Source organism: Hemiscyllium ocellatum, chromosome 21 (genome assembly GCF_020745735.1).
Source record: "Hemiscyllium ocellatum isolate sHemOce1 chromosome 21, sHemOce1.pat.X.cur, whole genome shotgun sequence".
In the NCBI taxonomy this organism is placed as follows: domain Eukaryota; kingdom Metazoa; phylum Chordata; class Chondrichthyes; order Orectolobiformes; family Hemiscylliidae; genus Hemiscyllium; species Hemiscyllium ocellatum.
The window spans coordinates 55,052,912-55,069,065 of NC_083421.1; the positions used below are offsets into that span (position 1 = coordinate 55,052,912).

Genomic DNA, 16,154 nt, shown 5'->3' on the forward strand with positions numbered 1-16,154 from the left:
TTGACAGTAACAACTTTTGACAAGGAAGACTTTTGGATTTAGTGAGCCCACCTATCCACAATAATCCCCTGCCACATTTCTAAAAACCCTAAAGCTCATTTGCTGACATAAGCCTGTCTGCTCACTTCCTGAAGTTGTTTAAAGTTTCTTGTTCCATCACCCGTGCCAGTAATCTGTCCCACATTCTAATCATTTTAATTTTAGAAACAATGTTCCTCCTGGGTTTCTTTTTTCTTTCACAATGTAGATATTCTGCACATGGCAGAAAAGCTCTCTTGGATCTGTTTTTAAAATAATTCATTCTTGAGAAAGGATTTCGCTGACAAGGGCATCCTAATTGCCATTAGGATAGTATTAGTGAGCTGCCTGCTTGAACTGTTACGGTCCATGTGGTTCGGACCACCTACAGTGCTGTTAGGAAGGCAGTTACAGGAATTTGACACAGCAGTAGTGATGGAATGAGGATATAGGTCCAGTGAGGAAGGCTTGTGGCTTGGAGGGAAACTTCCAGGTGATGGTGTTCCCATGCATCTACTGCTCTTGAATTTCTATTTGAAGAGGTAATGGATTTGGAAATTGAACTCTTGGTGAATTGCTGAACTGCAAATTTTTCCAATTCTTTCATAATTTTTAATTGTTTCTATTATGTCCACATTGGTATTTTGCTTTAATGAATGAAAAGACTCAATATTGTCTACCTTTCCTCATCGACATTTAGATCTTTTCATTTACTGTCTGCAATAACTGAATATGCTTCTTGAAACAGACAGATCAAAACAGCGCAGAGTAAACTAATTTAAATCTTACCAGGATTAAGTGGAGTTTTAAAATGACCTTTGTGGATTTATGTATCATCCCAATATATTGTTTTTTTTTAAGGACCACAGAACATGGTGATGATATTTTTAGTGACCTGCCCACCAAAATCCAAATTCTCTTTCCTGCTCTGACGGACATCTTGAATACATTTATATTTATATTATAGCACATACTCCACATCAACTTGCTAAATCTCAAAAGCTTCCTTTATGTACACATAAATTGCACCTTCAAATCCTTCATCATTGTTTTACTGTGAAGGTTGATGAATGGTGCTTCAGAGCAGGTTTGAACCTGCTTCCTATTTGAGGTTTCCCCGAACTTATGAAATCCACAAAGGACCTTAGTCATCTCCCTCCAGTAAAGAGAGACAATTAAGTATGTATTGCTTGAGGGTAACCATTCCATTGCATGGTGTATGGTGAAGATGCAGGCCTCTATAAACTACTATGAACAGCACAGGTTTTGAACTCATGCTGTTAGTTTTATTCTGCATTAATTCCAGTCCTCTAACCATCTGAGCAAACTGAACTCCCATATTTTATAGTATATGTTGCAAAGTGACAATTAATATGCATACTATTAAATTCTCGTCTGATATTGCTTATATTTGTCACAATACAAAGATTATCAGCATCAAACCCTCATGTATAAACGTTTAATGGGCTCGACTTACAGCCTCTTCCTTTAAAAGTTTTATTGCTTCATGTATTCCATTCCACTGCTGAGGTTATTACTTCAACGAGCCTCGTACTTTAATATGATTTCTCGAGGGACCATGTGTGTAAAGCTAAGTAATGGCACAGGAAGCTGGCCCAGATCATGACTGTGTCAAATCTGCATGTTATTAAAACTGATTCCTCTGCAGAATCAAGAATTTGCAGAATGCTTTGTACAGTTTTCACAGTCCTGTCCCAGCAGTGAAACCAGTTGGGATCTTACTGGCGACAGCAGAAACAGAAGGCTGTCTGGCTTTCTGCTTTGATAGTGATTTATTTTCCCATCCATACTGTACTCAAGGCAGCAACTCCTGCACAATGTTCCTAAGAGAATAAGAAAGAGAAGTAAGGCTATCCGGTCCCACTGGCCTGCTCAGTCATTCATTAAAATCGCTGATGATCTTCTACCTCAGCTCTCCTTTCCCATCCTATCCCCATAGCCTAGTACAGTTTCACAGACACCAGGTATTCTTAGTGCCTTCTATAAATAGCCATTCTTCACCTGTGAAACTGGACTATTGAATCACAATGAGCTATTTGGCCCTGAGTCTGTAACAAATCAGTCTGTTTTTTGTTATCATAATGTTTGCACATATCTTTCAGTCAGTCGCTTGATAGTGATCACTGTTGAGAACTCTGATTCTTTTTAAGCTTGCTGTGTTCCAGCAGCATTTAGACTAATAATCAGGCAATCAGCACAGATTGACAAAAGAAACAGAGAGGAATTAAGAATATCTTTCCACACAGTGAGTTAAGATCTGAAATACATCGCCTGTGAGGTGCTGAGTGTAGCTTGAGTATTAACTTTTCAGAAAAGGATTGAAAGAATACTTAAAAATTTGCAAGGCTATGGGGAAGGACCAGGCTGATTGAATTAATCACATAACTCTTTGAAAGCTGAGGTAAGCTTGACGGGTTAAATAGCCTCCTTCTGTGCTATTTGATTTAGATTAGATTCCCTACAGTGTGAAAACAGGCCCCTTGGCCCAATAAGTCCACACCGACCCTCCGAAGAGCAACCCACCCAAACCCCTTTTTTTTCCCTCTAACTAATGCACCCTACACTATGAGCAATTTAGCATGGCCAATTCACCTAACCTAATCTTTGGATTGTGGGAGGAAACCGGAGTACCCGGAGGAAACCCACGCATACACAGGGTGAATGTGTAAACTCCACACAGATAGTCACCTGAGGTTGGAATCAAACCTGGGACCCTGGTGCTGTGAGGCAGCAGTGCTAACCACTGAGCCACCGTGAAGCTAGTCCTTGACAGATGACTACAGTTCATACCTGCAAAAAAAGGGTGCATTTGGAACCAGAGCTATGGATCAGAGGATGAGGTAGCTGGTGAACAGGCAATACAGGGTGCAGAGAGTCTGTGAGGACGAATAGATAGTTGATAGGGCAGAGTTGCAGTTGTGTGATGGGTTGAAGTGTGTTTATTTTAACACAAGAAGTGTCAGGAATAAGGGTGATGAACTTAGAGTATCAATCTAAGTTGGAGCTACAATACTGTGGCCAGTACAGAGACTTGGATATCACAGAGGCCAGGAATGGTTGTTGAATGTTCTGGAGTTTAGATATTTCAAAAGGAATAGAGGAGGAGGTAAAAGAGATGGGGGAGTGGCATTGCTAATCGGGGGCGTATAACAGCTGCGGAAAGGGAGGTTGTCAAGGAGGGCTTGTCTACTGAGTCATTATGGGTGGAAGTCAGTAGGACAGGAGCAATCACTTTATTGGGAGTTTTCTATAGACTCCCCCCATTAGCAACAGAGATATGGAGTAACAGACTGGGAAGCAGATTTTGGAAAGGTGCAGAAGTAACAGAGTTGTTGTCTTGGGTGACTTCAACTTCCCTAATATTACTTGGAATCTCCTTAGTGCAAATAGTTTGGTTGGAGCACTGTTCTTTAGGTGTGTCCAGTAAGGATTCCTGACTCAATATGTAGATAGGCAGATTAGAGGGGAATTCATATTGGATTTGGTGTTTGGCAACGAACCAGGTCAGGTGTCAGATCTCTCGGTGGGAGACCATTTCAGTGGTAGTGATCACAACTCCCTGACCTCTGCCATACTCACGGAGGGGCATAGGAGCAGATGGCATGGAAAAGTATTTAGTTGGGGGAGGGGGGAATTACAATGCTATTAGGCAGGAACTGTGCAGCATAAATTGGGAGCAGATATTCTCAGGGAAATGCATGACTGAAATGTGAAGGTTGTTTCGGGAGCACTTGCTGCGAGTGCTGGATAAGTTTGTCCCACTGAGGCAAGGAAGGGATGGTAGAATAAAGGAATCTTAGATGACATGAGATGCAGAACATCTCGTCTGCTTACATCAGCAGGCCAACCTCCTCCTCCTTAATTGGATGTAGTTCCTGAAGGCAGCTTTGTAATTGCCTACCTCTGGAAAGATCAGGACTGATGTTCTGCCCTGGCCATTTTTATGTTCCTATCCTGTTATTGAGGTCAAGATTTGACCCAGGGAACATTCAACCTGCTATTCGTCTACTACTCATTCCTTCTAATTTAGCTGAAATAATTATTTTACTCCTCAGAGATGGGGAACATGGAATAATTTGCTCTAAAGCATCAAAAGGCACATGTCTTTACAGTGAATGTCTTTCTGTGCTATGCTAACAAACAAGTATTCTTGGATTGTTCACCTTGAGCAATTTACAGACACTCTCCCCATTGAGTAACCCTTCTGAGCTAAGTCATTGTAAGGGTGTCAATTTCCTTCTTGCACACAGCATTTGCAACAAGGTAAATTATGCATAAATTGAAGAATACGGTGAGCCCTGATTGCAAGTGCAATTGTATGGATATCCTGTACGTTGAGTCTATGTATGGCTTTTGGATGAGGACTGAATCAGGTTCAGCTGGGATGGTCCCAGAAATTGAATGGACTCTTTACATTCAATGCCAGCTCATAAGTGAGGTAAGATAAGCAATAAATAGGCACCAGTTAAATTTCATACAGAACTTTCAGGAAAAATGAATGGAAGTAAATTAGGGAATGGTGGAAAGCAGTTGGGTAAAGTAAGCAGTGTGGTTATGATTTTGATTTTATTTTGATCTAGGTGCTGAAATGGGTTGAAAGAACTATCCAGGTTTCTAAAGTTCATCTTCTGTCCACTGATCATAAGGAGAGGGAGGAGCATCTCTGGCTGGTGCCCTTTGATCCTAACCTAAAAGAAGTCACCATTTCTCTCAGTGGCCCCATGCCAACCATAGAAATTCTGGATCCCTTAGGTAAGATATAAGAGGGTAAATATTCTTGGTTTCTTGATATTACAGAATTTGAGCATTGCTGATAAAAGAGACATGTTGCCAAAGCTATTGATCTTACCTGGACAAATTCACAACAATATGAAATCTGAAAAGGAATAAAAATGTATACGACATGAGAAGAAGTGTCCGTTAGTTGACAAATAGACTGGTGGAGGCATTGCTACAGGGAATGCACCAGGTGCAGTTAACTGTCAAGCTTTTGTTTGAATTCAAACCAGGCAAGTCAATTCCAATCGGTCAAGACAGAGGGAATGGCTGTCCCCAAGCTCTCGTTCAATTATGCAAGGTGCAATGTATTGTATGTTATCTTTGCAAAGGACATGAAGCTGTGTGTGAAAATATATTGCTTCTTAAGTGCATACATGAATCACACTGTGAACCTAACTGATCTTAAATTGATTGTTTCTGTACTTAATAGCAAGTGTTTAGCAAGTGTCATCCAATTGCAGAATCACACCTAATGATAGGCACTTTGTTCTGAAGTTTGCAAGCATGGATTATTGATAGCATTCAGCACTGTGTCTGTTGCATACAGTCATACGGACATGCTATTTGACACTATCCAACAGACATTGGGATATATGGCTTACATATTGGTATTACACTAGCGCTGAGATGCACATATCGCACATTGCTCATTTATCAGGTAGGCAGAATGTCTTTTTGGCTTGATGCCAGCATTCTGTTTGTGGAGAATTACCACCTGTACTGCTACTGAATGTAATAGCATGAAATGGCTGGCTTAATTTTAATGCTGGATTCTAGTGAACAAGAATCCACAGAACAAAACTGCAGTACTGGACCTTCCTAATCTGGCACTCTCTGGCCCAGCATTTGCAGTACAGTTCTAATTTTGATCTATGAAAAATGCTGTTTAAGTCACAAGGTCATCGAGTGCACATGCCCAGTCTGCACTTGCATTTCTTTTAGTGAAGTGCTTTTTATTTCTGTCTGGAGTAATTTAAATAGACTTACTGATAAAAATAATAATTTTGCTCACATTTGGATGTTAGAAGCTTAGAAGTTAAATGCTTCAATCTCGCATCGGAACAAACGCCTCTGGTACCATTGGTGCTTACACAATGTTATCCTTTTCCAAGATCTATATTGAGAAACATTATTGCATTAAAATATGATTTACAGCAAAAAGAATGAATTAAATCAAATAATAGATTGCAGAGGATCGTGAAAGCATACTGTGCAGTGCTTTTTAAATGTGCTTGTAGAGATACAACCTGAACCTGAAAGTCAGGACTAAAATTGTCAATCTTATTCAATGTATAGACATTACTAAGGTGGGAATTATTCATGCAGAAATAGGTTATTTTAAGATTGCAGGAAGGCACATTTTGTAAAAATAATGTAAAGATACATTTTCCATTGTTCACCAACTTGTTGATTCCTAATGAAGGGCTTTTGTCCGAAACGTCGATTTCGCTGCTCGTTGAATGCTGCCTGAACTGCTGTGCTCTTCCAGCACCACTAACCCAGAATCTGGTTTCCAGCATCTGCAGTCATTGTTTTTACCTTGTTGATTAATGCAGCTGAGTGCTCCCCTTGGATGGATGAACTTTTCATTAATGCCTTTTACATATCCTACTTCAGGATTTTATAGTTTTCACTTTTTGACTCTCTTAGTGTTATTTATTGTTTAGACTCTCCATTCTTCAACTTTTTTTTATTGTTGGATATTCCTTGCCTATTTTACTGCAAAATCTAGAAGCATTGGGCTGCCCCTTGCAATCAATTTACATTTTAGAGATGGGTTGGGTGTTTTCACAGACAATCCTGTTTATCCACTAGCATCATGTTTGGAAGCAGTGCTAATTCTGACCAAACACACTTATTTGTTGACTTTCTTTCAGGGCGATTCATGTGGAGAGGATTGGGTTTGAATGAACTGTTGAACATTCCGAACTCAGCACGAGTTGTCAATGTGAAAAATCCATGGCCTGGAATGTGGACAATCAAGGTGAGGACTTAGTTTGTGTTGTGTTGATAGTCATTGTTTCTTTGAACCTCATTGATTTATTTCTAATAAACTTCAAGCACCATGTCATATTCTGTCTATGCATCAACCTTGTGTAGTAATGAAGACATACGTACCATCCAATTCACTGTTACAAGAGTTTCAAAACCTTGACTTCCATACTTCTCCACTACTTCAATCTGTAGTCTCTAAAAACTCTTGTTATCACCCATTAGTTATTTCTAGGTTTATGCAATTTGCTCCATCTCTTCCAGTTTTGAAGATTTGTGCACTATATGCTTTTGAGAACTTTCCTTTGTCTCTATGCATAAACAGTAATCTGGATCAATTTATTAAACATTGTCCCTGCTCTTGTTATTATATTTGTTTTATTCACTGGGGTGCTGATGAGTGAGTTTTGCTTCCTTTAAGCTCCGCAGCACTGGACGCCACTCCGCACGGATCACAGGAGTCAGTAGTATCGATTTCCGAGCTGGGTTTTCTACAGAGCCTACTTCAGATTTCCAAAAGACGAGTGAGCGTCCAATTCAAGGTAGGCAAACTTAAACATTGTACCTCTAACAAGAGCTCAACTCATCCTTGGGTTAAATGGTCATTTTAGTGTTTATGCTACCTGAACGTCTCTCCCTGCTCCTGCTCATGCAACCCTAACCAGCAAAATCTTCTAGTCCTTTCTTGTCTGCAAAAATCTTCATTCTGAATTGAATCTACTCTGGATTTTAAATTGTGGGATATGATATTGATGATAATAAGTGTGAAACTCCTCCGCCATTTTAATCATGGAATTAAACTGAGTCAAGAATTTTTAAAATGTAGCACATTAATCTCACATTGCAATTGCTTACCAAGTAGCAGACTAAAACAGTTCATTTATACATTAAATGGCGTGCAGTACAATCTGCAGAAAGTTCAAGTGCTGAGTGAAGTGATTAAAAAGTGAAAACTATAAAATTCTGAAGTCTGTATTGTTGAAGCATGGCTGTAAAAAACCGTTCCCCTAAAAAGTGTTAATTTTTTTGTGCACTCTGATTAAATTCATGGATTCTCTTCCCAGGAATGTTATTCTGTTGGAACATTGCTATTTAGGCAGTCATTAAATTCAACTTTTAAAATTTGTTCTGCCCATCTCTAATTACTCTAATTACAGAAGGTGTTGGTGTGCCACCTTCTTGAACTGCTGCAATGTGGGTAGTCCTAGGGAGCTAGTTCCAGAATTTTGATCCAGAAACAATGAGGAAACAGTTATACAGGTTGAGTCATAGTATCTGAGTATATTTGAGTTATAGTAGTAAAAGATATAGATTGCAATATGGAATTAGCAAATTAGTCTTATTTGAGTCAAGTGAGGATTACCAGTGACTATTTAATTTCCTCTGGAGATTGCTTCATTCTTTTAACATCCAGAATTTCTAGCACAGCATAAAAGACCTGTTGCCTAAGTGTTTTCATTTTAACTATTTGTGTAAAATCAACATCTCATTGGTGTAACTGCAGAAGATATGATTTTTGCAAGATTTGTGAAAGTTTGTAGCTCAGGTTGAGGTTTAGAGTGTAGGTTTGCTCGCTGAGCTGTAGGTTTGATATCCAGACGTTTCATTACCTGGCTAGGTAACATCATCAGTGGTGACCTCCAAGTGAAGTGAGTGAAGTGAAGCAAAAATGATCTCATTCGACATAACGGCACTGTTCACCTCCATCAACATCGACCTGGCAAAGGAAACACTCACCACACTTTTAGAAGAGACCATCACACACACACCAACCACCATCAATCACATTACCAACGATAACATCATGAAGCTAGTGGACCTGTGCCTCACCACCCACTTCACTTTCAACAACATAATCTACAAACAAACCATTGGCACACCCATGGGATCTCCGCTATCAGGATTCATAGCAGAAACGGTAATGCAAAGACTAGAACAAATAGCCCTACCAACCATCAAACCAAAAATCTGGGTCCGCTATGTAGTTGACACCTTTGTCATCACAAAACGAAATAAAATAGAAGAGACATTTAACATCATCAACAACACCCTCACCAAGGAGGAAGAAACCGACAACAAACTCACATTCCTGGACGTCACAGTAGAAAGAAAGGACAATGGAGAAGTACAAACCTGCGTATACAGAAAACTGACAAACACTGACCAAATACTTAACTACACCAGCAACCAACCCAACACACACAAACGAAGCTGTATCAGAACACTAATCCAACGAGCCACCACACACTGCAGCACAGACGAACTTCGGAAAACAGAGGAGAACCACCTATACAATGTATTCAAGAAGAACGGATACTCAAAAAATACAGTCCGCAGATTCCTCAGGAACAAATCACGACAAGCAGATCAAACACAGCCAGAAACCCTAACCACCTACCATACATCAAAGAAGTTTCAGAAATAAAAGCCAGACTACTAAGACCGCTCGGAATTCTAGTAACACACAAACCCACCAACACTCTCAAACAAAAACTAACAAACTTAAAAGACCCAGTACAACCCATGGACAAAGCCAACGTCGTCTACAAAATTCCATGCAAGGACTGCCACAAACACTATGTAGGACAAACAGGAAGAACATTAGCCACCAGGATACAAGAACATCAGCTAGCCGCAAAAAGACATGACCCTCTCTCCCTCATAGCCCTACACACGGAGGATAAAAACCACCATTTTGACTGGGACAACACATCTATCCTGGGACAGGCTAAGCAAAGACATGCCAGAGAATTCCTAGAGGCCTGGCACTCCAACCAGAACGCCATAAACAAGCACATAGATCTAGATGCCATCTATCAACCCCTCAAAAAATGAACAGGAAATGACATCACCACAAACCCCAGGAATTTCCCTTCCAGGACAAACATATAAATAGAAAACAGGAGACAACTTCTTCGCTTCACTTGGAGGCCACCACTGATGATGTTTCCTAATATATGCAACTTCCAGTATGCTCAAGTGTGCCATACCGTGAGCCCGACTGGCAATCTTAAATTGTTTTGTCAGCATAATTGTTTGCACACTTATTCTTTTTGGCAACTGTTACCTAGCATTAGTTGCAATTTCGCAACTAAGCATCTTTTGGTTAAAAACAATCCCGAGTGTGCCAAGAATTATATCATCTTGGAATTCAAAACTTCTTTCCAGAGAATCTTTTACAATGAGGTTAGTAACTAATCTGTCTCATTGAATCCAAGACACTTCACAGGAACATTGTTTCTCAAAATTTGACATCAAATCGTACGCAATATGTTAAGAGAAGTGCTCAGAAGTTATCATAGGATCTCTACAGTGTGGAAACAGGCCCTTCAGCCCAACAAGTCCACACTGACCCTCCAAAGAGTAACCGACCAGACCCATTTCCCTACTACTCTACATTTACCCTGACTAACGCACCTAACCTACACATTCCTGAAGACTATGGGCAATTTAGCATGGCCAATTCATCTAACCCACACATCTTTGGATTGTGGGAGGAAACCGGAGCACCCAGAGAAAACCCATTCAGACACAGGGAGAATATGCAAACTCCACACAGACAGACAGTATTCAGAGGGAGGAATCAAACCTGAGTCCCTCGTGCTGTGAGGCTAACCACTGAGCCACAGTGCCACCCTGTTATGATTGATAATGTTTTCTGAATCACATTATGAAGATTTATTAACATTATTATTAAGATTAGTAGAAACAGTTGGTGAGTATTAATAGTCTTTGAGTATGTAGAAATAGAAGACAGCAGACACAATTACAATGTTGGATGATGACTGGAACACTGAACCAGGCTTTAGCTCTCTCCATTCAGAAAAGATGTGTCTTAGCTTCTGGATCACCAGCCATCTTAACGTCTATTAACAATGATGAAATAATAGATTTTTTTTCTGACATCTCACTTTGCTGATGGATTGTTAAGGTTCCATTAATAAGTATTTATTATCAGTTACGTCTCTTAATGACATTGCATATGTTCTGGTATTATCATGGATGATAGAATAGATTTGTATCTAAGTATTCTTTATATCTTCTATGTATTAATTCTTTGTAACACTCATAATTCCTATTCTCAAGGAAATTACTGTGTTCTCTTTCGTTCCAGGAATCCCAACCCATGTATTGTTGAACTGCTCAGGCCTGCATCCTCCAGGGCAGCTTGACCAATTAGAGCTCCTCAGTACTTCTGGAGAGACTCTGATGAATCTGCCCATTAGGCCTAATTCCAGCCAAAACACAAACACCATCTGGAAAGTTCCAGAATTCATGCCACCCAACGAAAACTTCTTCTTGAAAGTGACTGGATACAATAGAGAAGGTTATCGTTTTCAGCGTCTATCCAGTGTCTCCTACACAAACCTGGTCCCTGGTGAGATAATAAATTACATTTGTGTAGCATCTTGCGTGATGTCAGGACACCCAAAAACGCTTTACAGCTAATTAATACTTTTTAGAAACATTGTCAATACTGCAATGTGAGAAATACAGTAACCAGTTTGTGCACAGCTAGCTCCCACAAACAACAATGATTTTATAATGACATTAATTGGTGGATAAATATTGGGAGAATATTATATTTTATTCCTCCTTGGCATCCTGCAACCACACGGGATAAATGTGAATTGCAACAGCTTCCTCATTTCTCCTCCCCCCACATTATCCCAGTCCCAAGCCTCCAACTCGGCACCGCCCTCCGGACCTGTCCATCACTCTTCCCTCTGACCTATCACGTTCTCCCTCACCTTCATCCACCTATCGCTTTCTCAGCCACCTTCCCCTCCAACCCTAACCCCCTCCCATTTACCTCTCAGTCCCGGCCTACAAGCCTCATTCCTAGCCTCCTGCTCCTCGGATGCTGCCTGACCTGCTGTGCTTTCCCAGCAACACACTCTCGACGTGGATAAATATTGGCCAGGATACTTAGACAGCCCTCCCACTGTTTTCAGTTATATAAAGCTGACGAGTGTTTGGCTCCAATGAAGAATGAAGTAATTGAGCTACTGGCACTCGATTTTTAAAATGTTTTAAATGGGATATGGTAAGGCCAACATTTGTTGCCCATTCCAAATTATCCTTGGACTCCGTAGGCTGGATGTGGAATCCACGTATGCCCAATCAGATAAGGACGGCTTATTTCTAACAAAGGTTTTAATGCAATTTATGGGAATTTACATGATCATCACTACTGAGTAATGTTCCCTCTGATTTTCTTGTTGGCTGCACAGGGTTCTAACTGCCCTTAACCTCTGTGCTTGCTATGCTTAAACAACTGAGCAGCTGCATATGCCCACAGCCACACAACTTAGAAGGAATGTTGTTACTGAGACTAGCTTTGAATTCCAAATGTATTGATTGAATTTAAATGCCGTCAGCTGCTGTGGTAGGATTTCAGATCATGTTCTCACAGTTTTGGTTGGGACTTCAGGGATAGTAGTCAGGTGATATTTCCATTTGGTCACCATCTTATTGACAGTGTAGAGAAAAATTGACCACTGGGGTGATTTATTGCAGGGAATGTGAACCTTGGAACAGCTTCATAATAAATGATACCACTTTAAGCCAAATATATGTTCTGGATGACCAGATGTTTGGATGTGATGGAGTGGGTTGTAGGGGTGAGTAGCAGGGAGATGAAGGAAGACCTTGAAAATGTAACATGTAAATGTAACTTGAAAAAGTAAAATGTAAAAAATTTTTAAAATTTGTTTGTGGGTTATGTGACATTTAACAAGATCACCAGTTATTGTCTATCCCTATTTGCCTTCGAGCAGTGGCACTGACCTGCCTAACAGGACACTTCAAATGGCAATTAAGAGTCAATTACTTGCCTCAGGGTTTGGAGTCACATGTAGGCTAAACGGGATAAGAGTAGCAGATTTCCTCCTTTTTGAAGGGTATGAGTGAACCAGATGAGTTATTGACGATAATGTGGTAATTTTTTGATCATTGGTAATGACTCTAGCTTTTTATATGGATTTATTTATCCTTCAGCCCTTTGGAATTGAACTCGCATCTTCTGAACATTAGACTGGCCTCTGAATGACTAGTTCAGTACCATTGCTATGTTAAAATATTTGTGTGTCTATTTTAGGACCTCCGGTAGTGAGCATGCCCAGGCAAACTCACTGTTACTACATGCAGCCCACATCGATTCGGTGCTCCGTGAAGAGTCTGATTCCATTCACACTGAGAATCATCAGAAATGGGACCAGAATTGAGTCAGACCGTCTGTTTCAGTGAGTAGGTGTAAAAAAGAACATGGAATTGCTGACAACTGGAGGAAACCATGAGCAATATTTATCTTCCCCTGATCTTTTGCCCCATCTGGAGGTGAAGTTCCATACCCATGCACCATCCGCTGGAAAATCAGCACACTGGCTGTTTGCCACATCTGAATCTAAGTGGTGAATGCTGGAAGGCGATTCGGCTGTGGGTTTTTCACTGCAGTAATCCTTTGGATGCCCTCATTTAATATCATCACCTACAGGGACACTGGTTGCTCATAGTGAGTAGGGAATCAGACCTTTTAGCCCAAACAACACATTTAGGGTCCACTCGAGTTTCTTCTCATGTTTTCTCATGTAAGTCTGCCATCATACTCCCTTCCTCAAAAACAAGTCCTGCTTTCTCTGTTGTAGTGAGCTCCACATTTTCACCACTCTCTAGGTAAAGAAGTTTCCTCTGAATCTCATACTGGATTTCTTAGTGCTATCTTATGTTTGTGACCTCTGCTTACACTTTTCCCCATGAGCAACCATTCTCTCATCATGATTATATCAAAACGTTTAATAATTTCAAATATCACTGTTGGGTCACCTTGCAGTCTATTTTTTTCAAGAGAGAAGAAAACTAGCCTGTCAGTTCTTTCCTGATTTGTAGACTTCTCCATTTCTGATATCATCCTTGTAATTCTTCTCTGCACCTTCTCCAGTGTCTTTGCATCTTTTTTTTTATATAATATGATGATCAGAACTTTATGCACTACTGTGTAGTCTAATCTATATTCCTCAACCATCCTGTGAGTGATGGGTCACTCTAGATGCTGTCACTGACCTGATTCAGATTTGCTACTATGGGACAGAGTTAGAATCTTCCTGCCTTGAAAGTTACCAGTTGAGCTAGAGGGAATGGTGAATGAAATCTTTGCTTCTCTGTATTTATCAAAGGCCTAGGGTTGGATGAAGTTTTTTTTAGATTGAGGCTCCTCATCATAATGGCCCAAAGTGAGTAAGCACAGCTAACAGCTTTCCATTTACTTCACTGTATCATAAGGAATTGGGTGAAGACAAAGCCACTTTTCACAGGTAAGATGTGGATAATAATAAGATAGCCACAGAACAACACCAAGTACATGCACATGCATTAATACAATGTTTTCAACAAAGCAAAACATCTTACTTTCCTTAGAGTCTTATCAAATACATCTTGACAGTGGGCCATTCAAGGAGGTATTTGTACAGGTGATCAAAAGTTTGATCAAAGTTGACTTAGCTGAAAATGTGTTGCTGGAAAAGCGCAGCAGGTCAGGTGGCATCCAAGGAACAGGAGATTCGACGTTTCAGGCATAAGCCCTTCTTCGGGAATGGGCTTATGCCTGAAACGTCGAATCTCCTGTTCCTTGGATGCTGCCTGACCTGCTGCGCTTTTCCAGCAACACATTTTCAGCTCTGTTCTCCAGCATCTGCAGTCCTCACTTTCTCCTCAAAGTTGACTCAGTATGGGTTTTTCTGTGCTTTGTATAAGCTCAGGCCAGACTTGTAAATTTCTTTTAAACAACGACTACTAACAATATATACACAGTGATATGAGCTCTTTGCTCTGAGCTGCGCTAGTTCCAACCTTCTAGCAGAGTCCTATTACATGACGAATGAGGTCGTGGTTACATCACAGCATATGTCAGAGGCTGATTTACATGTTCATTAAAACCCATGCCTACAAATGAGATAGGTTTTGGGAGCCCTAAAGGATTGAGAAAGTAATGGAGAGGTGGGAAGTTTTATGGAAGGAATTTCAGAACTTAGAGTCAGGCAGAAGAAGGAAAGCTGCCAGTAGTGGAGTGATGGAAAGGGCTTATGCTCGAAACGTCGACTCTCCTGCTCCTCAGATGCTGCCTGACTCGCTGTGCTTTTCCAGTACCACATATTTGACTCTGATGGAAATAGAAGATGTGCAAGAAGCCGCAATTAGAAGTTGCAGCGGTATTGTGACATCTTCTAGTGCTTAACTTTGATCTGAGTAGGCAGAAGACTGGTAACAGATAGTTGAATAGTGCTGAGCAGTACCCAGATGAGTTCTGTATCTTTAACGAGGTGTTTCCTTTCCAAAGAGTATCGCCCCGATAACTGTAGGAAGTCTTCATTTGGGAGTAGGTTCTTCAATGGCCACATAACACAAAGTGGGACAACTAGTTAGATGTCTCTATGTGCATTTTCTTTTGATTTATTATAAAAATACAACCGTGAAACTTAGAGGAACTGAGTTATGGCAGGTTTTGCGATGATGGACTGAGTGCCAAAATTGAAATAGCTTATTGAGAACCTCTAGTGGCAGAAGCCCAATACTGCAGCATAGCACCAGTTGAAGGAGTAGACCCTTCCTTCACACTGTGTGAACTCTTAACCAAATGGTCTTCCAATTTGACTCTTCAATGTGACAATTGGTGAAGGGTTGGTCGGCTTTACGACTTTGTTTTTCATTACCTTACTACCGAAATTTTATCTTTTCAGGGGCTCAGTGAATACTACATGGGAAATCCCAAGTGTTTCTGGAGCTGATGAAGGTTTTTATGATTGTGTTGCTATCAGTAACTCAGGCACAGGTATAGCTCGAACATTCTTGGTTGTTACTGGTGAGTAGTTACTAATGTTCTGATTTGTGCATCAATACAATTGAAAATATCATCCCTTTCAGCTTTTTATGAACACAGGAAAAGCAGAAGATGTAAATGTGAGGTTTTCATATTGGTGAAAAATAAGAACATGTGGCCGAAGCTTCTCATTACGCACACCTCAAGACAAGTGCAAGAATGCTAAATTTCAACCAACAGTGTATACTATAGAACAAACGAGGACTGATTGGTTGCAAGTCAGTTCTAATTGGTTGAGGCATTGGCATGGAGAAAGTAAAAGTGACCCATCTGCAATCTGATTTCTGCTCTTAAGTGAACCAAGCACCAACATTGGCTGAATAGCTTCTAAAGCTATACCACTCAAAGCTGTGAATCAGCCAATGGCCTAGTGGTCTTGTTCCCTTCTTTTAAGGAATCACCTAGCATCGGAGGGTCAGTGTGGACTCGTTGGGCCGATGGGCCTGTTTCCACACTGTAAGTAATCTAA

General features: G+C 40.4%; 1 protein-coding gene across 1 annotated transcript in view; it reads left to right on the forward strand.

Moving 5' to 3' along the window:
- The window catches only part of LOC132825764 (hemicentin-1-like), a 436,368-nt gene that overhangs the window by 94,631 nt on the left and 325,583 nt on the right, over positions 1 to 16,154 (forward strand). Inside the window, exons 6-11 of the mRNA XM_060841228.1 lie at positions 4,620 to 4,791; positions 6,696 to 6,802; positions 7,232 to 7,352; positions 10,925 to 11,188; positions 12,911 to 13,055; positions 15,546 to 15,667. Of these exons, the coding sequence (XP_060697211.1) occupies positions 4,620 to 4,791; positions 6,696 to 6,802; positions 7,232 to 7,352; positions 10,925 to 11,188; positions 12,911 to 13,055; positions 15,546 to 15,667 (931 nt within the window). The remainder of the gene's footprint in view (positions 1 to 4,619; positions 4,792 to 6,695; positions 6,803 to 7,231; positions 7,353 to 10,924; positions 11,189 to 12,910; positions 13,056 to 15,545; positions 15,668 to 16,154) is intronic.